The sequence below is a fragment of the Protopterus annectens genome, chromosome 2.part0 (assembly GCF_019279795.1).
Source record: "Protopterus annectens isolate FY-2018-M chromosome 2.part0, PAN1.0, whole genome shotgun sequence".
Taxonomy (NCBI): domain Eukaryota; kingdom Metazoa; phylum Chordata; order Ceratodontiformes; family Protopteridae; genus Protopterus; species Protopterus annectens.
The window spans coordinates 1,767,396,382-1,767,415,953 of record NC_056728.1 but is presented as its reverse complement, the minus strand read 5'-3'; the positions used below and the strand labels follow the sequence as shown (position 1 = coordinate 1,767,415,953).

At 37.9% G+C, this 19,572-nt stretch overlaps 1 protein-coding gene across 1 annotated transcript in view; it reads left to right on the top strand.

The window, feature by feature from the left end:
* Positions 1–19,572, top strand: part of LOC122792887 (ATP-dependent RNA helicase DDX19A-like) — a 688,839-nt gene that overhangs the window by 540,168 nt on the left and 129,099 nt on the right. The window contains exon 6 of the mRNA XM_044060445.1: positions 1,373–1,564. Coding sequence (XP_043916380.1) covers positions 1,373–1,564 — 192 coding nt within the window. The remainder of the gene's footprint in view (positions 1–1,372; positions 1,565–19,572) is intronic.

The following is a 19,572-nucleotide window of genomic DNA, read 5'->3' as shown; positions in this document are numbered from 1 at the left end:
ATGGAGCTCAAGAGGCTGACACTGAGTTGTGGCATACTGTCTTGACAACAGTGTGACACTGCACTAGAGTCCTCAATCTCCTCACAGGCCTCAGGTGTGTGCCTGGGTAGTGTTGAGAGGAGGCTAAGGTGGATCCTGTAGACTTGGTGAATGAGGAGATAAGCTAGTGGCAGCTGATGGCCAGCTTTGGAAGAACTTTAAAAAAAAAAAAAAAAAAAGTCTGGTACATAGTGTGCTATCTTTTCTTAAGCTTTATTTTTTACCTCAATTCCCGTATATGTATGGGCATCAGGCCCCTGGTCTCTTTTGGGCCATTTTTTCTCCCACCTCTTGTGCCAGAGGAAACCACAAGAAGTAGGCTTCATGGCCATCATTCAGACAGAGCTTAGGAGGTTTTTCGTGTACTCCCTGTATGTCCATCTTTGGCCTAAAAACACACTGCATTGCCTGCTGTGCTGGATCCAGTGTGTGCGTGTTTCTGTACACCTAGAGTGTTTATGTACTCCTTGGTGGGCTTTTTTCTGTCCCGAGTGCCATTGGCAGGAGCTGCAGTAACTAGCCTTCACCTATAGACTATTGTGTGTAGGTAAAGCTGTCGAGACAAGTTGTCTTTGCCATTTCTCCCTAAATTAGTAAGTATCCATTGACAGTCATTTCCCTCTTCCAGCTTCTCAAGCAGTTGGGCTGCTTGTTGAAATTCCTTTTATAATGTAGTTTGTTTCATTCCTTTATGCCACAGAACAAGTTAGTGGGTTACCCTCTAGCGGCACAAGATTACGACGATACATATGTAGAACATCTGACCGATTAAATTTTCTGTCAGGAAGTGCAATGTACATCTGCAGCTGTTTTGCAAATCATATATGATTTCTCACAGCAGTAGCCTCGTTATTAATAAAGCTACTGTTATACTGAGTGCTTTGAACAGCTGTATTTCGTGGGAGCTGCTGTGAAACAGCTGTTAATCATTGACAAATTTTAATTTCTTAAACTAGGATTCATTGTTACAGCCAACATAACGTGTTCTTTAATTGTTTCTGATAGTTATTTTATGCTTGTAATTCACTTGCAATATTTGTTTATAACATTTTCTAAGTGTATCTTGGTTATTCTAGACTCTCAAGCAGTTTTAGCAAAGGGTTGTAAGAATGATACAGCATGAATATAGTTTATGAAGCCTCTTAAATTGTTATACCCATTAAATTCTGCATTCTAGCTTTTGGAATGAATAAGATGAAAAGCAAGCATTAAAGTAGATGTTCTTTCTTTCTGTTATTACTGTATCTAGCCAGTCTAAGCTTGTAGTAGAAGTGTTACAGTATTACTGTTTGTGTTTATAAATCATTGTAATTTTGCACATTTTCTTATCAAGGTATCGATGTGGAGCAGGTCTCTGTTGTTATCAACTTTGATCTTCCAGTGGATAAGGATGGAAATCCAGATTGTGAAACTTACCTTCACCGAATTGGGCGCACAGGACGATTTGGGAAACAAGGACTAGCAATAAACATGGTAGACAGTACACACAGTATGAGCATTCTTAAAAAGATCGAAGAACACTTCAGTACGTATCTGTCATTAACTGGCTTTTCTTAAGTTACTACACATTTACATTTTTCAGGGAGAAAAGCTGCAGTGCAGTTTTGGATTTGTGTCTGTACACAGAGGGCACAAAATTTTGGATTTGTGTCTGTACATAGAGGGCACACAAACAGCATATGCAGTGGCAGCAAAAAAGTGCTACTCTAACATACATTTGTTTAGAAAAAAAAGCAGTAATGTTTGCGAGAAAACATTTCCCAATGCATTCACACACTAAATGTAAATATACAATTTTTGTGGTCACTCAGCCTTGGGCATAAGACAGTACTTAATTATCCTCAACTTTCAGCAACTGAAGGGTTAGTATTTGTAAGAAGCGTTGATAGTGTGCTTCATTGTCCTTGCTGTGATATTAAGGCACACGTTTCCTGTGTTTTTATTCTTCTACAGTTTAATTTGTTTGAGCGAGCGCCATCTACATAGAGCTAAGTGAATGGTATCTACATTTATATCCATTTTATTGTACATTAATTGCTTCTTTTTGTATTCCCCATTTAATACAAGTATCATAAGATTATCTTTTAGACAGGGAAAGAGAAAACAAAGTCCCGAGCAGAAGTCAGAATACCAGTAATTCAAAATTTCACGTAAACTAGAAGTAATTAAGACAAGTCACTCTGATGGAATCCCAGCATAAATAGGTTGTATAACAAAAGGAAGAAAATAGAAGTTCAGTGGCTAGCAAGGTAAGAACTCGCTCATCAAACTTTAATAAGCAACTTAATAAACCCACCTTAACATCCCTAGCAATATATTTTTAATACTGTACTACTGCTGCTTGCTGTTTGTTACAATTCCCATTTTGACAGCTCTGAAAGTGTTTTACTAATGGACTTAACTTGATATGTGAGAGTGTTCGATCTCGCCGTTTGTTCTTACACCTGGGTTCGGAGCCGATCATCGGCTCCGTGTCGGCCGCTTGCAAGCTCTGCATCGAGAAGAAGCTCGAGACTAACCTAACTCCCACAATCCCCCTCTGCCTTTACCTCAGATCTAGTTTGCCGCTGCAGCGTTCGCATCACTTGATCGAGCTCGAGCACCTAAAGCTAAGATTTAAAGATTTTTTCTTGTATTCTTGAGAATTATATTTTTCTATATCATTGTTTGTTGACTGTGTGTCTGTGTGATACTGTCTTGAGGATATTCTCGGTACCAGTTAAAGTTGTTTAACTTGTTTAGAGTTTCCCTCGGGGCCTATCCCACCCTTACAGGAGTTGACTACCGGATTAGACTTTTCTTGCTGGATTGGACAATTTTATCGGATTTGACTTTCATAACTGGACTTGACCTTTTCTTGTTACTATCCCTATTGTTAGCTTTACAAAAATGTCTGAGAAAGCTAAATCGGGGTTTAAACGTTGCCAATGTGGGCAAAAGATGTCAGTTACTGACAATCATAGTTCCTGCGTCTACTGTCTTGGCCCTCTCCATCTGCAAGAAGACTGTTCAATTTGTCATTCTTTCAGTGGGAGGGTCATGACAGATAGGCGCAGGAAACTCATGGATAGGGGTTTGTTAAAACCTACTTTTCAAGAGGCTCTGGATGCTTCAGACCAGGCATCCAAATCCTCGAAGGAATCGAAGACATCGGAGCCCAAGTCATCGGCTCCGAGCTCTTCAGTTAAGGTTCAATCACCGGTTCCACAGACTTCGGGACCGAGTGTTCAACTGTTGTCAGTTTCCGAGCCTCGAGTCTTGGAACCGGTGACGGAGCTCCCTCCCCCGACACTGTTGAGGTCGGCTCCGTCTTCAATTCCTTCGACCCGTTCTTCCAGACCCCTCTCCGACACCGATGTAGACCGCGTGGTGCAGAAGTTAATGGAGAATACGGCCTTATCCAAACTCATCTTGGTCTCCTCTCAATTGGTGTCGAGACTTGAAGGCCTTCCATTATCTCCATCTGTTCCTCCTCCAAGACCTGTCCAGTCTTTGGAGCCGGAAGAGGCTGATCTGCTGATTGTGGAGCCCTCGGTGCCAGAACCGTCCTTTTCTCGGTCGGCTCCGTTCACCTCGACTCCGTCGGATCCGGTACCGGAGTCTCGGAGCCGAAGATCCATCCTTGGTTCTGGGACCGAGAGTCGGACCGATGTTTCGGTTCCGACGCTCCCTCTCGGGGCCTCGGCTCGGATCGACTCGGTTCCGTCCTCTGGGTCGATGCCTTCGGTGCCTGTTTCGGGGATTCTTCCCATTTCTTCGGAACCGGGAGATACCTCGACTCGGGAAGCGGGGGCCTTCGACCTCATGAGGAAGGTGTTGTCTACCCAGACAACCACATCAGTAGAAGCAGCCTCTCCTCCCCATAAAGGACCGTTATCCTCCTCTGCACCCACGGCTACATCCAAGCGTCGAGCACCTGTGTCTCAGCCACCCCTGGAGGGTGCCCCCTCTTCCTCGGAGGCTTCTTCGGATGCTCCCCCCGAAGAAGTCCCTAGGAAAAGATTGTGTAAGAGGAGACACTTAGATTCTCCACAAGAATCATTGACATCGGACACTGACTTGGATGAGTCAGAAGGGTCCCCAAAGTCACCTTCAGAGGATGTCCCTTTTTCTGACATCTTGGAGATCCTAAAACAGAGAGGTGATTGGCAATCCCTCCCCCCTTCTGAGGATGAGTCAGTCTTGCTGAAGGCATTTGGTGCTCGCCCTTCCTCCTCCTGGGTCACTCCGCCCTTCGATGAGTTAATGGAGCTGATTGCTCGAAGGGCGTGGGAGACACCTGACATGGTGGAACCAGTCCCTAGAAAGCCTAATAAGTATATTACTGCACCCCAAAACAAGGCTTATCTCACAAAGGGAGTTCCAGTGGACGCTATGGTGGTGGCAGCGGCCACGAAAAAGGAGATGTCGGAATCTTCCTCATCTGTCCATCCGCCTAACAAAGACTCTAGGACTATGGACAGGTACGGGAAGCGCATTTTTAGTTCAGCGGCTTTTTCTATGCGATCCCTGAACTATTTGACCCACTTTACACGACTACAGAGGGATCTAATCAAAGAGTTGGGAGGATACCCTCCAGGGTACTACAGATGCTGCTGTTTCAGAGAAAGTTACAGCACATCTCAATACCCTTACATCCATTGTAAACTCGTCCATGAGGCTGATCGAGTAGGGCAGCAGCTTCAGCGATTGCTCTTCGTAGACAATCCTGGATGCGCTTATGTTCATTTGCGGAAGCCTTCAAGTCTTCCTTTACTAACGCCCCATTTGACGGTGCCACTCTCTTTGGCCCCAAAGTAAAGGAGACCCTTACCAGGTGTGAACAGGAGGGAAAGACTCTGTCTGCTGTCGGAGTCCGTTTTTCCACCCCATCCAGACCGTACCCCAAAGGGCAACGCGGTGGAAAAATGTGGTTTCGAAAACCACAAGGATCTTTCCCAGGCACACAGGGTGATGCCCCCTCTAGAGGCAGAGGAGGGGGCAGAGGTGGAAGACGCCGCCCCGGTGGCAGAGGGGGTCCTCAAAACCAAGGTGACAGGGAAACACCCCCTGGAAAACCTTTCCAGCACTCCTGAGAGGAGGCCCGACTGTCCTGCTCTGGAGGCAGTCGGGGGTCGCTTAGCTTTATACCCTCAGGCCTGGCAAAATCTTACATCAGACAACTGGGTAAAAAGCGTTGTTACCAGAGGCTACAGAATACCCTTCCTACTGCCCCCCATTCCAATGAAAAGACTCCCAGATGTGCCGCCCCATCTGCGAGATCCTGCAGCTATAGAAATTTCAAAGCTGCTAGAAAGAGTCATCCAACCAGTCCCAGCGGACCAAAGAGGATTCGGAACTTACTCAAGGTTCTTTTTAGTTCCAAAGAAAACAGGGGACTGGAGGCCGATTCTGGACCTAAGCAACCTCAATACCTTCGTCAAGAAAGAAAAGTTCCGAATGGTCACGCTTCAATCGATCCTTCCATTTTTACAGAAGGACGACTGGATGTGCTCAATAGATCTAAAGGACGCGTACTACCACATCAAAATGGCCAGGGCGTCCAGGGATCACTTGCGCTTCGGCTGGGAGCCAGCCACTTTCAGTTTCGAGCCCTGCCCTTTGGTCTGACCTCAGCCCCCAGGGTTTTCACCAAATGCATGACAGTGGTGGCGTCTCACCTGAGACGCCTGGGATTCCAGGTGTTTCCGTATCTGGACGACTGGCTCCTATCTGCCACCACCCAGCATCAACTGATACAGGCCAGGGATTACACACTACAGCTTTGTATTCACCTCGGAATTTCCGTAAATTTCAAAAATCTTCACTACAGCCATCACAGCATATCTTATTCATAGGAGCAGAATTGGATACGCATCATTTAATTCTAAGGCTTCCCCCAGAAAGGATAGCCTCACTACAAAGCCACATATCTCTTCTTCTGTCATCCAGAAAATCCCCAGCAAAACTGGTTCTGAAGGTTTTGGGTCTCATGGCAGCTTCCCTCATTGCGATACCATTGGGAAGACTGCACATGAGAGTTCTGCAATGGCTACTGTTTGCACAATGGTCGTTCCAACAACTTCCTCTGACACACAAAATTCTGATCACGAACACATGCAAATCACACCTAGCCTGGTGGCTTCAAACTTGCAACCTTTCCAGCGGAAGACCATTTGTGCTACCTACGCCGACAGCTACGGTGACCACGGACGCTTCCCTGATAGGGTGGGGGGGCATCTTTCAGGGACAGACAGTCCAAGGCGAATGGACAGAGTTAGAGTACAATCTGCACATCAATGTTCTAGAGTTGAGGGCAGTGTTTCTAGTGTTGCAACACTTTGCTCCCCTTCTTCCTCTAGGGACTATTGCAGTACAGACGGACAACATGTCCGTAGTCTGGTACATAAACAAGCAAGGGGGAACCAAGTCTTATCAACTATGCAGAGAGGCCATGAGAATCTGGCAATGGGCGGAGTCCACAGGTCGCTTTCTGATCGCAACGCATATCCCGGGGTCATCCAACGTCATAGCCGACAGGCTGAGCAGGGCAATCCTGTTGCCTCACGAGTGGTCCCTCAAACAGTCAGTTGCGAAGAGAATTTTTCGCAAGTGGGGCCAGCCTTCCTGCGATCTTTTCGCGTCTCCAATGAACACCAAATGCAGGAGCTACTTTGCCGTCTTACCCCCTCCAGGGGAAGTCCCCAGGGACGCGCTGGTTCACGATTGGCCCCCGGGTGTCCTGTACGCTTTTCCTCCCTTTCCCCTGATTGCAAAGTTTCTGTAGAAAGCCAACAACTTGCAAAGGACGATAATCTTCATTGCCCGATTCTGGCCTCGTCAAATTTGGTTCCCCTTTCTTCTGGCACATCGCATTCGGGGACCCTGGATGCTGGACCCGGAACCAGATCTACTGACCCACTCATCAGGGGCTCCCCACCCTTCGCTCTTCTCACTCCATCTAGCAGCTTGGCTGCTCCGCTTCCCTTCTTAGCCAGGTCTGATCTTCTCTCACCTGCAGTTCAGAATATACTAATAGCTTCTCATAAAGCTTCCACTACAAAGACCTACACTAGTAAATGGAAGCGTTTTGTGTTCTGGGCAAATACACAGCATTTGGACCCTGTTATAGCTCCTTTAAACAAGATCTTGGAGTTTTTGACAGAATTGTTTCACCAAGGAGCTTCTCCAGCCACTTTAAGGGTGGAATTGGCTGCCATTTCCAACTTTCATGTGGAAGAATGTGGGCACCTGTTATGGCTTACAGACTTTGTAAGGCCTTTTTGAAAGGATCTTTCCATATTAGACCACCAGTTAGAACTCCTACATCTCATTGGAATCTAAATCTTTTATTATCTAAGTTGATGCTACCTCCATTTGAGCCAGCCTCCTCTTGTTCATTGAAGTATTTGTCGTGGAAGACCCTCTTTTTGGTAGCCATTACATCCGCTAGGCGAGTGTCTGAGCTTCAGGCTCTTTCCATTAAACACCCTTATCTGATCTTTCATTCTGAGAGTATCTCTTCGCACTAATCCATCCTTTCTCCCCAAAGTCTGCTCTATTAATAACATTAATCAATCCATTGAACTGCCTACCTTTTTCAAAAATCACACCAATAAGTTGGAGTATATGTTACACAAGTTGGATGTTCATAGACAACTTAGATTTTACTTGGATAGAACAAAGGATCACAGGAAATCTGATCAACTTTTTGTAGCTTTCGCTGATAGCAGGAAAGGTGTAGCAGTTACTAAATGAACCCTTTCCAAATGGCTAACTGATTGCATTATATTCGTTTATGATTCTTCAGAACAAACTTTACCTGGCAAACCCAAGGGGCACTCTACAAGATCAGTTTCTACATCCCTGGCTCATGCAGCTCGTCTACCATTAGACACTATTTGTGCAGCTGCCACTTGGTCTAAACCACATACGTTCATTTCTCATTACAAGGTCGACAGGGTTTCTAGGGACAGGGCAACCTTTGGTTCCACTGTGCTCAAGAACGTTCTCCCGTGAGTTCCTCAGAAACATGGAGCTAGGGACGCTACCCAGGTGTAAGAACAAATGGCGAGATCGAACACTCTCACATTTAGAAGTTATGTCCTTACCATAACGTTCCATGTGGAGTGTTCATCTCGCCTTTGTTCTTACATTCCCACCCTCCCACCCTCAGGAAGAACGTGCAGTTTGGTGCCTGGTCTGGATTATTTGGCTTCTGCTTTGCAGTGGTTGTATATATATGTATATCTTGTATATATATATGGATAAGTGCTTGTACAGTATGTTGTTTGTTTTTTTGCATGAATATGCTCTCTCTCTGACTCCTGGTTTGCTTGCAAACTAGATCTGAGGTAAAGGCAGAGGGGGATTGTGGGAGTTAGGTTAGTCTCAAGCTTCTTCTCAATGCAGAGCTTGCAAGCGGCCAACACGGAGCCGATGATCGGCTCCGAACCCAGGTGTAAGAACAAAGGCGAGATGAACACTCCACATGGAACGTTATGGTAAGGACATAACTTCTAATTAATATCTCTAAGTTTCTTGGGTTTCTAATACTGTGACAGGAATGGACCCAATTCCTAAGTCAAAGTAGATTAAAGTTCATGAAATTAGAATTCTTTCAGTCTTTGATGTTAGCCAAAAGTGCTGTTCGCAGTGCCTACAATGTGCCTAGAATTGATTCCTGCAATTCATACGGAGTTACATGTATTGGTAATGTATCTAAATCTGACTGTAAGTACTTTATAAAACCCATTGCTCCTACTACTGTTCGAACTGTCTGGGTATTGCCCTTTTTTCTACCTGCAAATCCTGGTATTTTATGACTTTGTGCCTTTCTGTACGTAAGACACTGTAATCATGGATGTGGCAGTTTCATTGATCTGTGCCACTTTGATCTTGTCTTGGACTGTACTATATCTGGTTTTATCGCATCTATTTATTGAACTGTTGGTAATGGGTGATCCCGTGTGATATAGTCTTCATTTTCTATAATACTTTGTGTCTCATGTTACAAGTGCTTCTCAGCTTCTTCAGCACAGTCTCCAATGTAGCAGTCTTGCCACATTATTATGCCTTTCAGTATACAGGCCTTCTGCCATTAGTGTATCACACCCAGCAGCAAGATGTGCGACTATTTCCAATTCTGTTTTACAAAATCTGCATTTGTCTGTTTTGCAACATGTTCAGTGGACTTTTTGAACCAGTGTGTACATAGTCCACTGTCCTGGGCTACCAATGTTAACCTTTTGTCTTTTGATTTAAATTCATCTCTCCTTAAACTCCTGCATTAGATCCTGATTGACATGAGGTTGTTCCAGGAGTTTTCTGTACTTGCAGCTATATTTATGCATTTTCTACATTTCTTGCCTTTCTCGTCTGATTCTTCACCTTATATTCTTTCTTTTGGTTTTTTTTGTTACATTCAGTTGCTGATTTTTATCTATTTCTAGTTTAATTTCAATTCTAACTTGGCACAGATATCCTTCTACTAAATTAAGCAGGGAAGTCATCTTAGACTATCATGTTTACAAACTTTCACTATGTTTGGATCATGTGAGGTCAGCAGATATGCATGCAGTCCTATAATTGCCCATCTGTACATGTAATCAATTTGAAGGAGGCCCATATCTCCTCCAGAATTGGAAAAGTAAAATCATGGTATACACTGATTTTTATAAATCATTTGACAAGCATGAAACATTTTTCTATCCAACTGATCCAGTACGTTTTGGGGCCAGTCAGTCACCCCAAAACTGTAAGCTAGAACAGGAAGAGCAAATTTGTTTATAGCTTGGACTTTGTTCCTAGATGTCAGGGCGGTTTTCTGTATTAATTTTAGTCTTCTAAAATATTCCTTACTAAGTTTTATTCGCATTTGTTCATGTTTTATTGTTGATCCTTCATCAGTTACCAAATATTTATACACTCCCTCCTGCTCAAGTTTGTTTATATCACATTCCTGTCCCACACTGATATTTTCATGGTGTCATGGTGCTGCAACTTTCCTGCTTTAAAGGTTGCTTTTGCACATTTATCAAGGCCAAATGACATTCTTGTATCATCTGAGAAACCTTTGACCATTTGCAGTTGTGCTTTCAGTTCTTGATAATCCACAAAAAGAAGGTAAGTCTTTACATTTTGTTGTTTTCTGGTAGCCAAATTGTAGCCATGACCTAATTTGTTAAGTAGACAGATTAATGGTTTAAGGGCAAGACAGAAGAGCAGTGGCGACAGTCATCCTGGAATATCCCCCTTTGAATTTTTATACCTGGGATAATTTGTCCTTTATCATGGGTTAGCTGCAAAGTAGTTTGCCACTGTTTCATGGTCACTGTATTATAATTGATCAATGTAGGACGTATCTTATACATTTATAAGCACAGTTTTATCCATAAATGTGGGATGCTGTCTAAGACTTTTTTTGTAGTCTCTCCATGCCATGCTTATGACTTAAACAAAAAAAAAAAAGATTTTTTTGATCCATATGACTTTCTTTTGTTTCCCTTTTGTTCTGTTGCCATGATTGAGTTTTCTGCTAAGTGACTATAAATTCTGTCTGCATCAATTCCAGTGTATAGTTTATACATCGTCAGAAGGTAAGTTGTTGGTCCCTAGTTTTTAGGATGTCTTGCAGATTCATTCATAAGGAGGAGTATCGCTTTTCCTGTTAACTAGGTTGGCGTCTGATATTTATAAATAGTTTTTGCTCATAGCTAAATCTTTTTTTTTGTTCATTTTTTTTATTTTCCAAATAATATGTTTAACAATACAGTCATCAATAAACAAGTATTATAAACCTTTATATACACTATGTACAATTGACCTGAGCAAAGGAGGGAAAAAATAATAAAATATATGAAATTAGTAACAAAAATGTATAATCAATTAATGAAGTATAAAGTTACACATTATTTAGGGTTCATTTTTAATGTCTCAATAAGAGTTGAAATTTTTTCTCAAGGATTGTTTATCCATGTTTTAGGTGAAATTCTTGATTCCTTCACCTTAATTTCTAATGTCGCTGTTTCTTCCATCAATCTCAAGAATTCTTCCAGAGTAGGTTCTTGTGAAGACTTCCACTTTCTAGTTATACATTTCCTTCCCAGAATTTTTTTTATATTAATACCATCAAATAGACCCCTAACCAGGAAAAGCTGAAAGACAAACAACCACCACCATCAAAAATATATGATACCAATCAGCTTTACAGTTTAAAGAACATCTCCAACAAATGGATGTATCAAGTGAATTGAATTTGGCTAGTTTATCAGGTGTAATAAATGCCCTGTGAATATATTTCCATGTAAATATGTTCCATACTTGTAAATTAAATGTTAAGTTAACAGAACATAAAAGATTTGTTTTACTCTCAATTTATAAATTAGTGTGGCATCCTTTTGCTATGAAATACCAGTATCTTGCATTAGGGTTAGTTTTATATGTTATCAATATTTTGTATAATTTTGAAATTAGATTTGTCCAATTATAATTGTCTTAAATAACTTCAGATGTGATTTATCAAATTTGGACTAGTTTTATAAGGAGAATTAATAATTTTACTATTAAGATCCGTAGTATATGACAATATGCTTTGTAGTATCAACCATTCTGCTGATGGAATGTCATATTTATTCTGAATTTGTTGAATGTCTAATACTGCTTGAATCTCTATACAATGTTGCTAACAAGTGAAGTATTTCCCCTCCCATCTAGTTAAAATAACATTATGAATTTTATTGAAGAAATTCTTTGTAGAGCTAAAGGGTATTATCAAGTCTAGCCAAATCTTAATATCAGTGTTAGTATATATAAATCTTCTGAATAAATTGTAAATATTTATATAATTTAAGTTTGTTGGTTTTGTTATATTGAATATTAATAGTCCATATGTGCCACATCCTATTATTTTGTTCACTTTAATATACAATTTTTAATTATTTTATTTTCATTTAGAAAAAAGTGTGCAATGTTTTCCATGTTGAAGAATAATTAGGATCTATCCAATTAATGATAGTTCTTAATATGGAAGCTTTTATGTATGAATCTAGATCTGGAATTCTGTTTCTTTTTGGATACCAAAGAATGTTTAATAGAATTTTATTTCTTTCTTTCAAGAATTTCTTGTTGGGTACTATAGGAATAGCTTATGCAATGTAATTAATTTTTGGAAGTATTGTCATTTTTATTATTTGTAATCTGTCTTCAAATATCAAGAACATTTTATTCCAGCTTACTATTAACATTTTTATTTTATTAATTATGTTGCTATAATTTGTGGCCAACATAAATCCCAAAATATCACAGTGTTATTGATAAATATTTTATTATGGGAACTTGTTTTCCTATCGCACAATTTGTAGTTAAGGTAAATTCTCTATTTTTATTCATATGTATATAATTAGATTTTCCCTTGTTAAATCTAAGGCCGGAACTATGATTAAAAACTTTCCACTATTTCATCTAGTTTTTGTACTGATTATACAGATTGTACAGATAACGTGAGTAAAACATCATAGCAAATAACATAATTTTTTAATTGAGTTGACCATATACATCTATTCCTGATATATTAGAGTTGTGACGTACTAATGAGGCAAATAATACAATTCCTAAGGCAAACAGGATGGGAGACATCAGACATCCCTGCTTTTCTACCTTTGGTTATTTCAATAGCCTTCGAGGTAAATGGCCCAAGTTTTACATAAGCTAAATTGTTTTTATAAATATTCTTTATTAGCTTAATACAATTAGTAGGAAATTCAAACAATTCTAAAGCCTTAAAAAGAAAATCCCAGCTCAACTAATCAAAGGCTTTTTCTATATCCAAAGCTACTATTAGAGCTTCTTGGTTGTTTCTGTTTAGAAAATCTGAGTGTTAAAATTCTTTGTATATTGTCATGTGTGTGTCTTTTATAAATGAATCCTGATTGATCCTCATTTATTATGTGTGTCAATGATTTTTTAATTCTAACTAATATTGACATGATTTTATAATCATTAATGATATTGGCCTATAAGATTTACACTGTAAAGGGGCTTTGTTTTCTTTTATAATGGGTGTAATTAAGGAGCATCTCCATGAAACTGGAGTTATGTTTTGTGCTAGAATTTCATTCAAAGTTTTGTGAAACAATGATATTATTGAAGATGGAAATATATTATACAATTCATTAATTATTTCATCAATTCCCGGTGTTTTATTACTTTTAGTTTCCTTGATTTTCTTTGAGTAATTTCTTTTAGATATATTTGTTTTTGAATATCTAACTAACTTTTCTGGTATCGCCTTTACCTTTACTAATTTCAGGTCTAAGTTTGATGTATTAGTTATATGTGAAGTATCATTATAATGGTCAGAGAAATAATGTTTAAATGCATCTAGTATATCATTTATATCCAAAACCTTTTTTGTTGTTTTCCTTCCTTCATGTGTAATACTTGTAATATTATTTTCAATCAATTTTTTTTTAATCTTATTGCTAAATTGTGCATATGTTTGGGTGGTACTGCATAGGAACTAAGTTTTAACCTTTCTACAGCTGTATTAGTTTTGTGAGTTAGGATTTCATTTTATCTATTATTTAAGTCTTCCAATGCTTTTTTATGATCGTTTTGTCTGTAAGTAGATGAATTAATAGATTTGTAATTTGTTTTTGGATGTTGCTTAATTCTGATTCCCACTCTTTTAGCTTGTTTTTATACCATGAAGTAATTTTTCCATTTAGATAAGCTTTCAAGGTATCCCAAAGATTAATTATATTTATTTCAGTAGTGTAGTTTATATCTAAAAAGAATTGTACTTCTGAATCTAACCAAGGTTTAAATTATTTTAATTTTGTAATGTAAGCTGGAATTATTGACATAAAAATGAATTTCTTATAATCTGTATGTATTTTGAGAATTAATGAATTATGGTCTGAAAAGAGACAAGGGATTATGGAAAATGTTATTATTTTGAATTTAGCTCTTGAGATATGAATATTTTATCAGTTGTTTTATGTGTCCCAAATCTGTGTCTTGGTGTGAAAATAATAATGAATTGTTCTCCTTATAACTAAATGTATCAATTGGATTTAAACTGTCTTCCCATTTCTTAAGTAGCTTCCCTATAGAACTTGCACACAAATTTCTTTTGCTTGTAGTCTCTGATATATCCAATATACAATTAATCACCTCCCAAAATCAAATTTCCTTTATATACTCTAGTTATTAGATCCATGTGTTTTCTTATTGTCCCACCCCCAATATCTGGAAACCAATATATATTTACTAATGTCCAGAGTCAATTGTTATATTTTACTATTACTATGGCTAGGAGTCCTTCTTTATCTTCATGTTTGTAAATGATTTGAGGCATAGTGACATTTTTTCCATAAAATTAAAGTTCCCCTAGTCTTTTTCTTATATGAAGAGTGAGATAAGATCATATATTCATTAGGATTCCAGCTAAAGGTATCATTTGTTTTGAAGTGAGTCTCTTAAAGAAATACTACTTGTACTTCATTTAATTTCATATATCTTAATAAATTAGATATTTTCCTTGGATTGTTTAAACCGTTAGTGTTTAAGGATAAAATAGCCAAGTCCATTCTCAGTATTTAACTTTACATCATATTTGTTTTGTATAATATTTTGTAATACCATACCAAATGTAAAATGTGTAACTACTGTGTTAATAATTCTCATTGTAGTCAATATTTTAATTTTGGTCAAATAACTTAAAATAGAGTTTAGTTCAGGCCAAAAGAAAAAAGCCAAAATTACTTGTATAACAACGAGTATATAAATATTTTTGTAAACCTTCTAAGAAATCTAACAGATTGCCTAACTTCCCTCATGAAAAAAGAAAAAAAAAACGAACCCCTTTCGAGCTCCAGTACACCTTTTCTCTTATCTCGGAGATTTAACAATCTTAGTTATTATTTTCCCTATATAACTATTAATAATTAATTAACATAATGTATGGAAATGAGTATTGATTTGATTGTTCTTCTTTTGGCTTTTCCAAGTTAGGGGTCGCCACAGCAGAACGCCGGTCCGCTAATGATTGGCAGTTGATTTTTACAGTGCAGAGGTGCCAGCCCAACCTTCAAAGAAGGCACGCCCATTCACGCATGTCTTTCAAACGCCACTTGACCGCAGGGAGGACATGCAGACTCCACACAAGGCGCTCCAGCTGCGAATCGAACGGGAGAACCTCTTGCTGTGAGGCAACAATGCTACCGCTGCACCATCGCGGCTTGTGTTGATTTGGTAATGCAATTTAATTTTAGATAGGATGATTCTGAAAGTCATCTAATCATGCACTACTTAAACATTCATAAAGTAAAATCTCATTTATATCGCAGTAAATGTTGCTTAACATTAGTTGTCTTTAGCCTGAGAGTAGTATATATACATATTAATAGTCTCCAATATTCTGATATGACCAATATACTAATGATTATATCAGATAAACACTCTCCTACATACTAAAAATATATTATAACTGAGTGAAGTAGATTTAGAAATGTATCAATAAGTGAAAATAAATACGGACAAGTCTACTCAGAACACTTGAATCATACTACAAAAACTATGTAGTCCATAGAATGAACCCTTAGAGTTGTGTTCACTAGAGATGATAATGTAAATATGCTTGAGTGAACAAATACATGGCATAATTCTCTACGTATCACTCACATGCTTTCAGTTAGAGACAAATGAAAGCATAACCAGTTTCAGTTTATTTTATGTCCATCCATGAATGTAGTTGTGACAAATTAAAAGAAAAAAATGAAGAAAGACAACATTAGACCATAGTGATCACTCATTGATAATGAAACGGAAGTAATTTGCCCTGATAATTGGCCATGTGCGTGAGCAATTTATGAACTTCTTAATACTAATGCATAGGTATAATATCAATTCATATTATGAGAATATCATCACAGAGTATTGAACAAAATGCTAGTCAAGACAGAGCATTACTGAAGCTGTTCTGCACAGCCGCAGTTCCTTAGAACCTTTATAATAGAGTGTTTATCAAAGACTGTGTCATGCAGCAAGATACAAGAGCAGGCAGACTCCCTTCTTTGTTATTAAATTGTTAAAAGTAATGACACTCTAAAAATACAAAACCTATTAAGCTGAACAGTGCCTTAAAGTCTGTGTATCTCATATCTATTTAATTAGTGTTCTACTTGAATTTCTCATCAAGAATTACAATTTACAAATCTGTCTTATTTTACTACTTGAAGCAGTAGCAAAAGCAGACCATGAAGACATTTTTCTCATGGGCCCTTGACTTTAAAGAAATAAAGATGAAATTCCAAGGTGAACTCATTTTACCAACCATGTCACTAAGAAACTGATAACCTTATTTAAACAGTTGTCAATATTCAGTAAAAAATATCAGCTGCATAATGGTCAGCTGTACAACTGTCTGAAGGATTAAAGGTAGTTTGTTATAAATCCCTGCCTTAACCAGATCTGTAACATACAGAAAATCATTTAGGATTTGAGTTTCTTAGGAACCTATGTATGTAAATGTGTAATTCAAACAATTCTTGGTAGAATGCATGACATCTAAACTACTTGCCAATTTATGTACAATTTTACTATACATTTCCCAGTACTTCCCCGTCATCAAGGCAACTCCCACAATACATCAACTGGCACTCGCAAGACTGTCTGAGATGCTAATTTTATGAGTTGTAGAACCATGGCTTAAAGTTTTGCTTGGAATAAATAAACTGGTCTTCATAGAAAATAAGTACACATGCCTACACAATTTAGTAGTGCAGTTAAACTGCTTGCATGTTGGCATAAGAAGTTTGGTTAATTACCAGCATCTTTGCCACTTTACTGAAAGTTGTACCCCACTTACCAAAGATTAGAAAGCTCTAAAGGGTGAGGAGAGTAATCGGAAATTTGCTATCTACTGTTTCAATATTTATTTGGTTACTACTTAATTCAGTTGAACATGTCTAGGCAGTGTCAGCAGAGGAAAATAACACTGCACAGTACAGGGTTTACTATATTATCTAATAAAGCAATGTGCACATTATATTCAGATAAGCAGGAGTTATAAGTACAAGGTAATAAGTCCCTTTGTGGCTTCTGAAATTAGATGATTTCTGTTAACCAGGTTAATGAAGCATTCAGTATAATATGTCTAAAACCGGTCTTAATTTTACTTATGTGTACAGAAGTATGTCACAACTGCAGCTGATGTGTGCATCTCACACACATTTTCTTATTTACACTTGCAACACTGTAACAGATGCTTACAAAACTATCAGACATGTCATTTTACTGGATCACCATAGCATAGTGTATCTTATAGCCTAGGTAGTAATAATTCAGAAGTAAGAAAGGAATATGTTTACTTCAAGTGTAACAATGTAGTCTGTAATGCTTCTGTTACTTTTTAAATTGGATGTTATTCAATGTTACTGTAAATTCTTCTTTTTTGTGTTACCTACATGAAAAACAGCTACTCTATCACTGATTTCACACCTATTCTTTTTATTTATTTAAAAGAAGTCAGGGTTTGTAGATTTTAATAATCCAAAGACCATGTTAAATGAGCTTAAAATATACTGCTTGTACAACTGATATCACACTACAAGCGCTACCTTAACAGACAAGCAGGGGATTCCTTAACTGACTATTTCCACCTTAAATCTTTCATAGCAGACAAGGGAAGCTCTAACTAGAACACAAGAATGTTTCAAATAACAGCCTTGTCAGAACCCAGTAACAGAACTCTGTTTATAGTGACTCTGTTTTTTCCACATTTAAAAATATGGATATCTGTTACTTTTAAAATGGGAATTTGAAGTGTCGTAAGTCAGTTAGCCACAGAAACTGATTAAAATTTTTCAATTCCTATTTATGCGACAATGAAGTATACGATTAATAATAAAAAAAGGGAGATGAGAAAAAACATTTGTGTATATGTTGTCTCTGTTCTTCCTTTACATATAGTTAATTATACTAAAGTGAAAGATAACATTTTAATCCGTTTTTTCTCACTGCCTATGAATGAGATGCAACTATATTTTTAGAAGTCACTCTAAGTTATAAAACCATTTAACATCATCAGACACAACCACTAGCCTTGTGATGAGTATGTTGCATAAAGTATAAGTTTAAGAAAAAGTATAAATGTCTCAGAGTATAATAGGCAGTATAATAGATAAAATACATACATTTTGAGGTAAAATCCAGAATTCTATATATTTGTTGATTCTTTGAGAGATTTGGAAGACTGTGTAGTTTTAGAATCAGTTCTTTGTTTCTTTTTCCTTACATCAGAACACGTATCTTTTTCTGGAGATCTTTTCAAGTTGGTAGAAACAGTCCAGTCCATTTCTTCAGATATTGTGATGATGATATTATTCTTGATGAAGGTAGAAGCTTCTTCAATGTTGGTTCTCAAGTCATTTGAATAGAAAATTCTGATTCTAGCAGGATATACCATCTGCACTTTTATTTTATTTGAGAAGTTTCACTAATGGCCAAGTTTTTTTTCCTTGTTTCTAACACTTTTGCAGAATAATCATTGTCAAATCTGATCTGTCTATTTATATGTTATGGGACTTTTTCTCCAGGCTGTTTTTAAAATGAGCTCTTTATCCAAGAAGGACAGGAACTTTACCACAATTGGTCTTGGTGGTGCATCAGGTGAAGAGGGTATAGATTTTCCTATGGCTCTGTGAGCTCTTTCTATTCCATTTAATAATCCCTCTTTTAAATCGAGCACTTCAAGAAGCCAGGAATTCAAAAAGGTGATGACGTCTTCTCCCTCAGTTTTTTCTGGAAGGCCAAGTATTCTTATATTAGTTCTCCTCTCCCTATTCTCTAAGTCATCCACTTTATTAAGTAGCCAGTTATTTTGGTGAAGTAAGAATTCTGTCTGATTTTCCTCTTCTTTGAGTCTTCCATCTGTGTCATTTAGTGATGTCTCCAAATCAAGTAATTTAATTTGTTGCTGCTGCATTATTTCTTTTAGTACGTCTGTTTGCTTTTGACAGTTTTCCTTGAGACTTTCCAAATTATCAGTTAATCTATCCATTTTCAATGACAGTTCATGTAATGTGGAAGACATCAGTTGTATCTCCCTCTTCAGAGTGGTTTCTGAGTGAGAATTATTTAAACTGGCCATTACCAAACAGCTGTGTTGTTCTCCAGAATATTTTGACAGGAAAAACTCAATAATATTTCTTGAAATTTAGTAGAGTTGTAGTTCTTAAGTTCCTTAATATTTTTTTTCTATTTCTGGTTAATGAAAATAATTTTTTCCCTGTTTTCTAGTACTGTTTTGTGGAGCTCTAAAAAATGCTGCTCATCTGTTTGCCAGCTAGGCTCTGCCTCATAGCTAAATCTTCATGTAAAGATGTTACTTTAAGCCAAAAGTTAGGTACTGCATCTGGGCTTGGAGTTTTCCAATAAGGAGCTTTTCTTAATTTTGTTTCAATTTCTGTCGCCATTATTTCATCCCATTTCTTATCATGTGCATTTGAATTTCTTATTCTTCCTTTTACTTCTATCCAATCAGCATCTTTG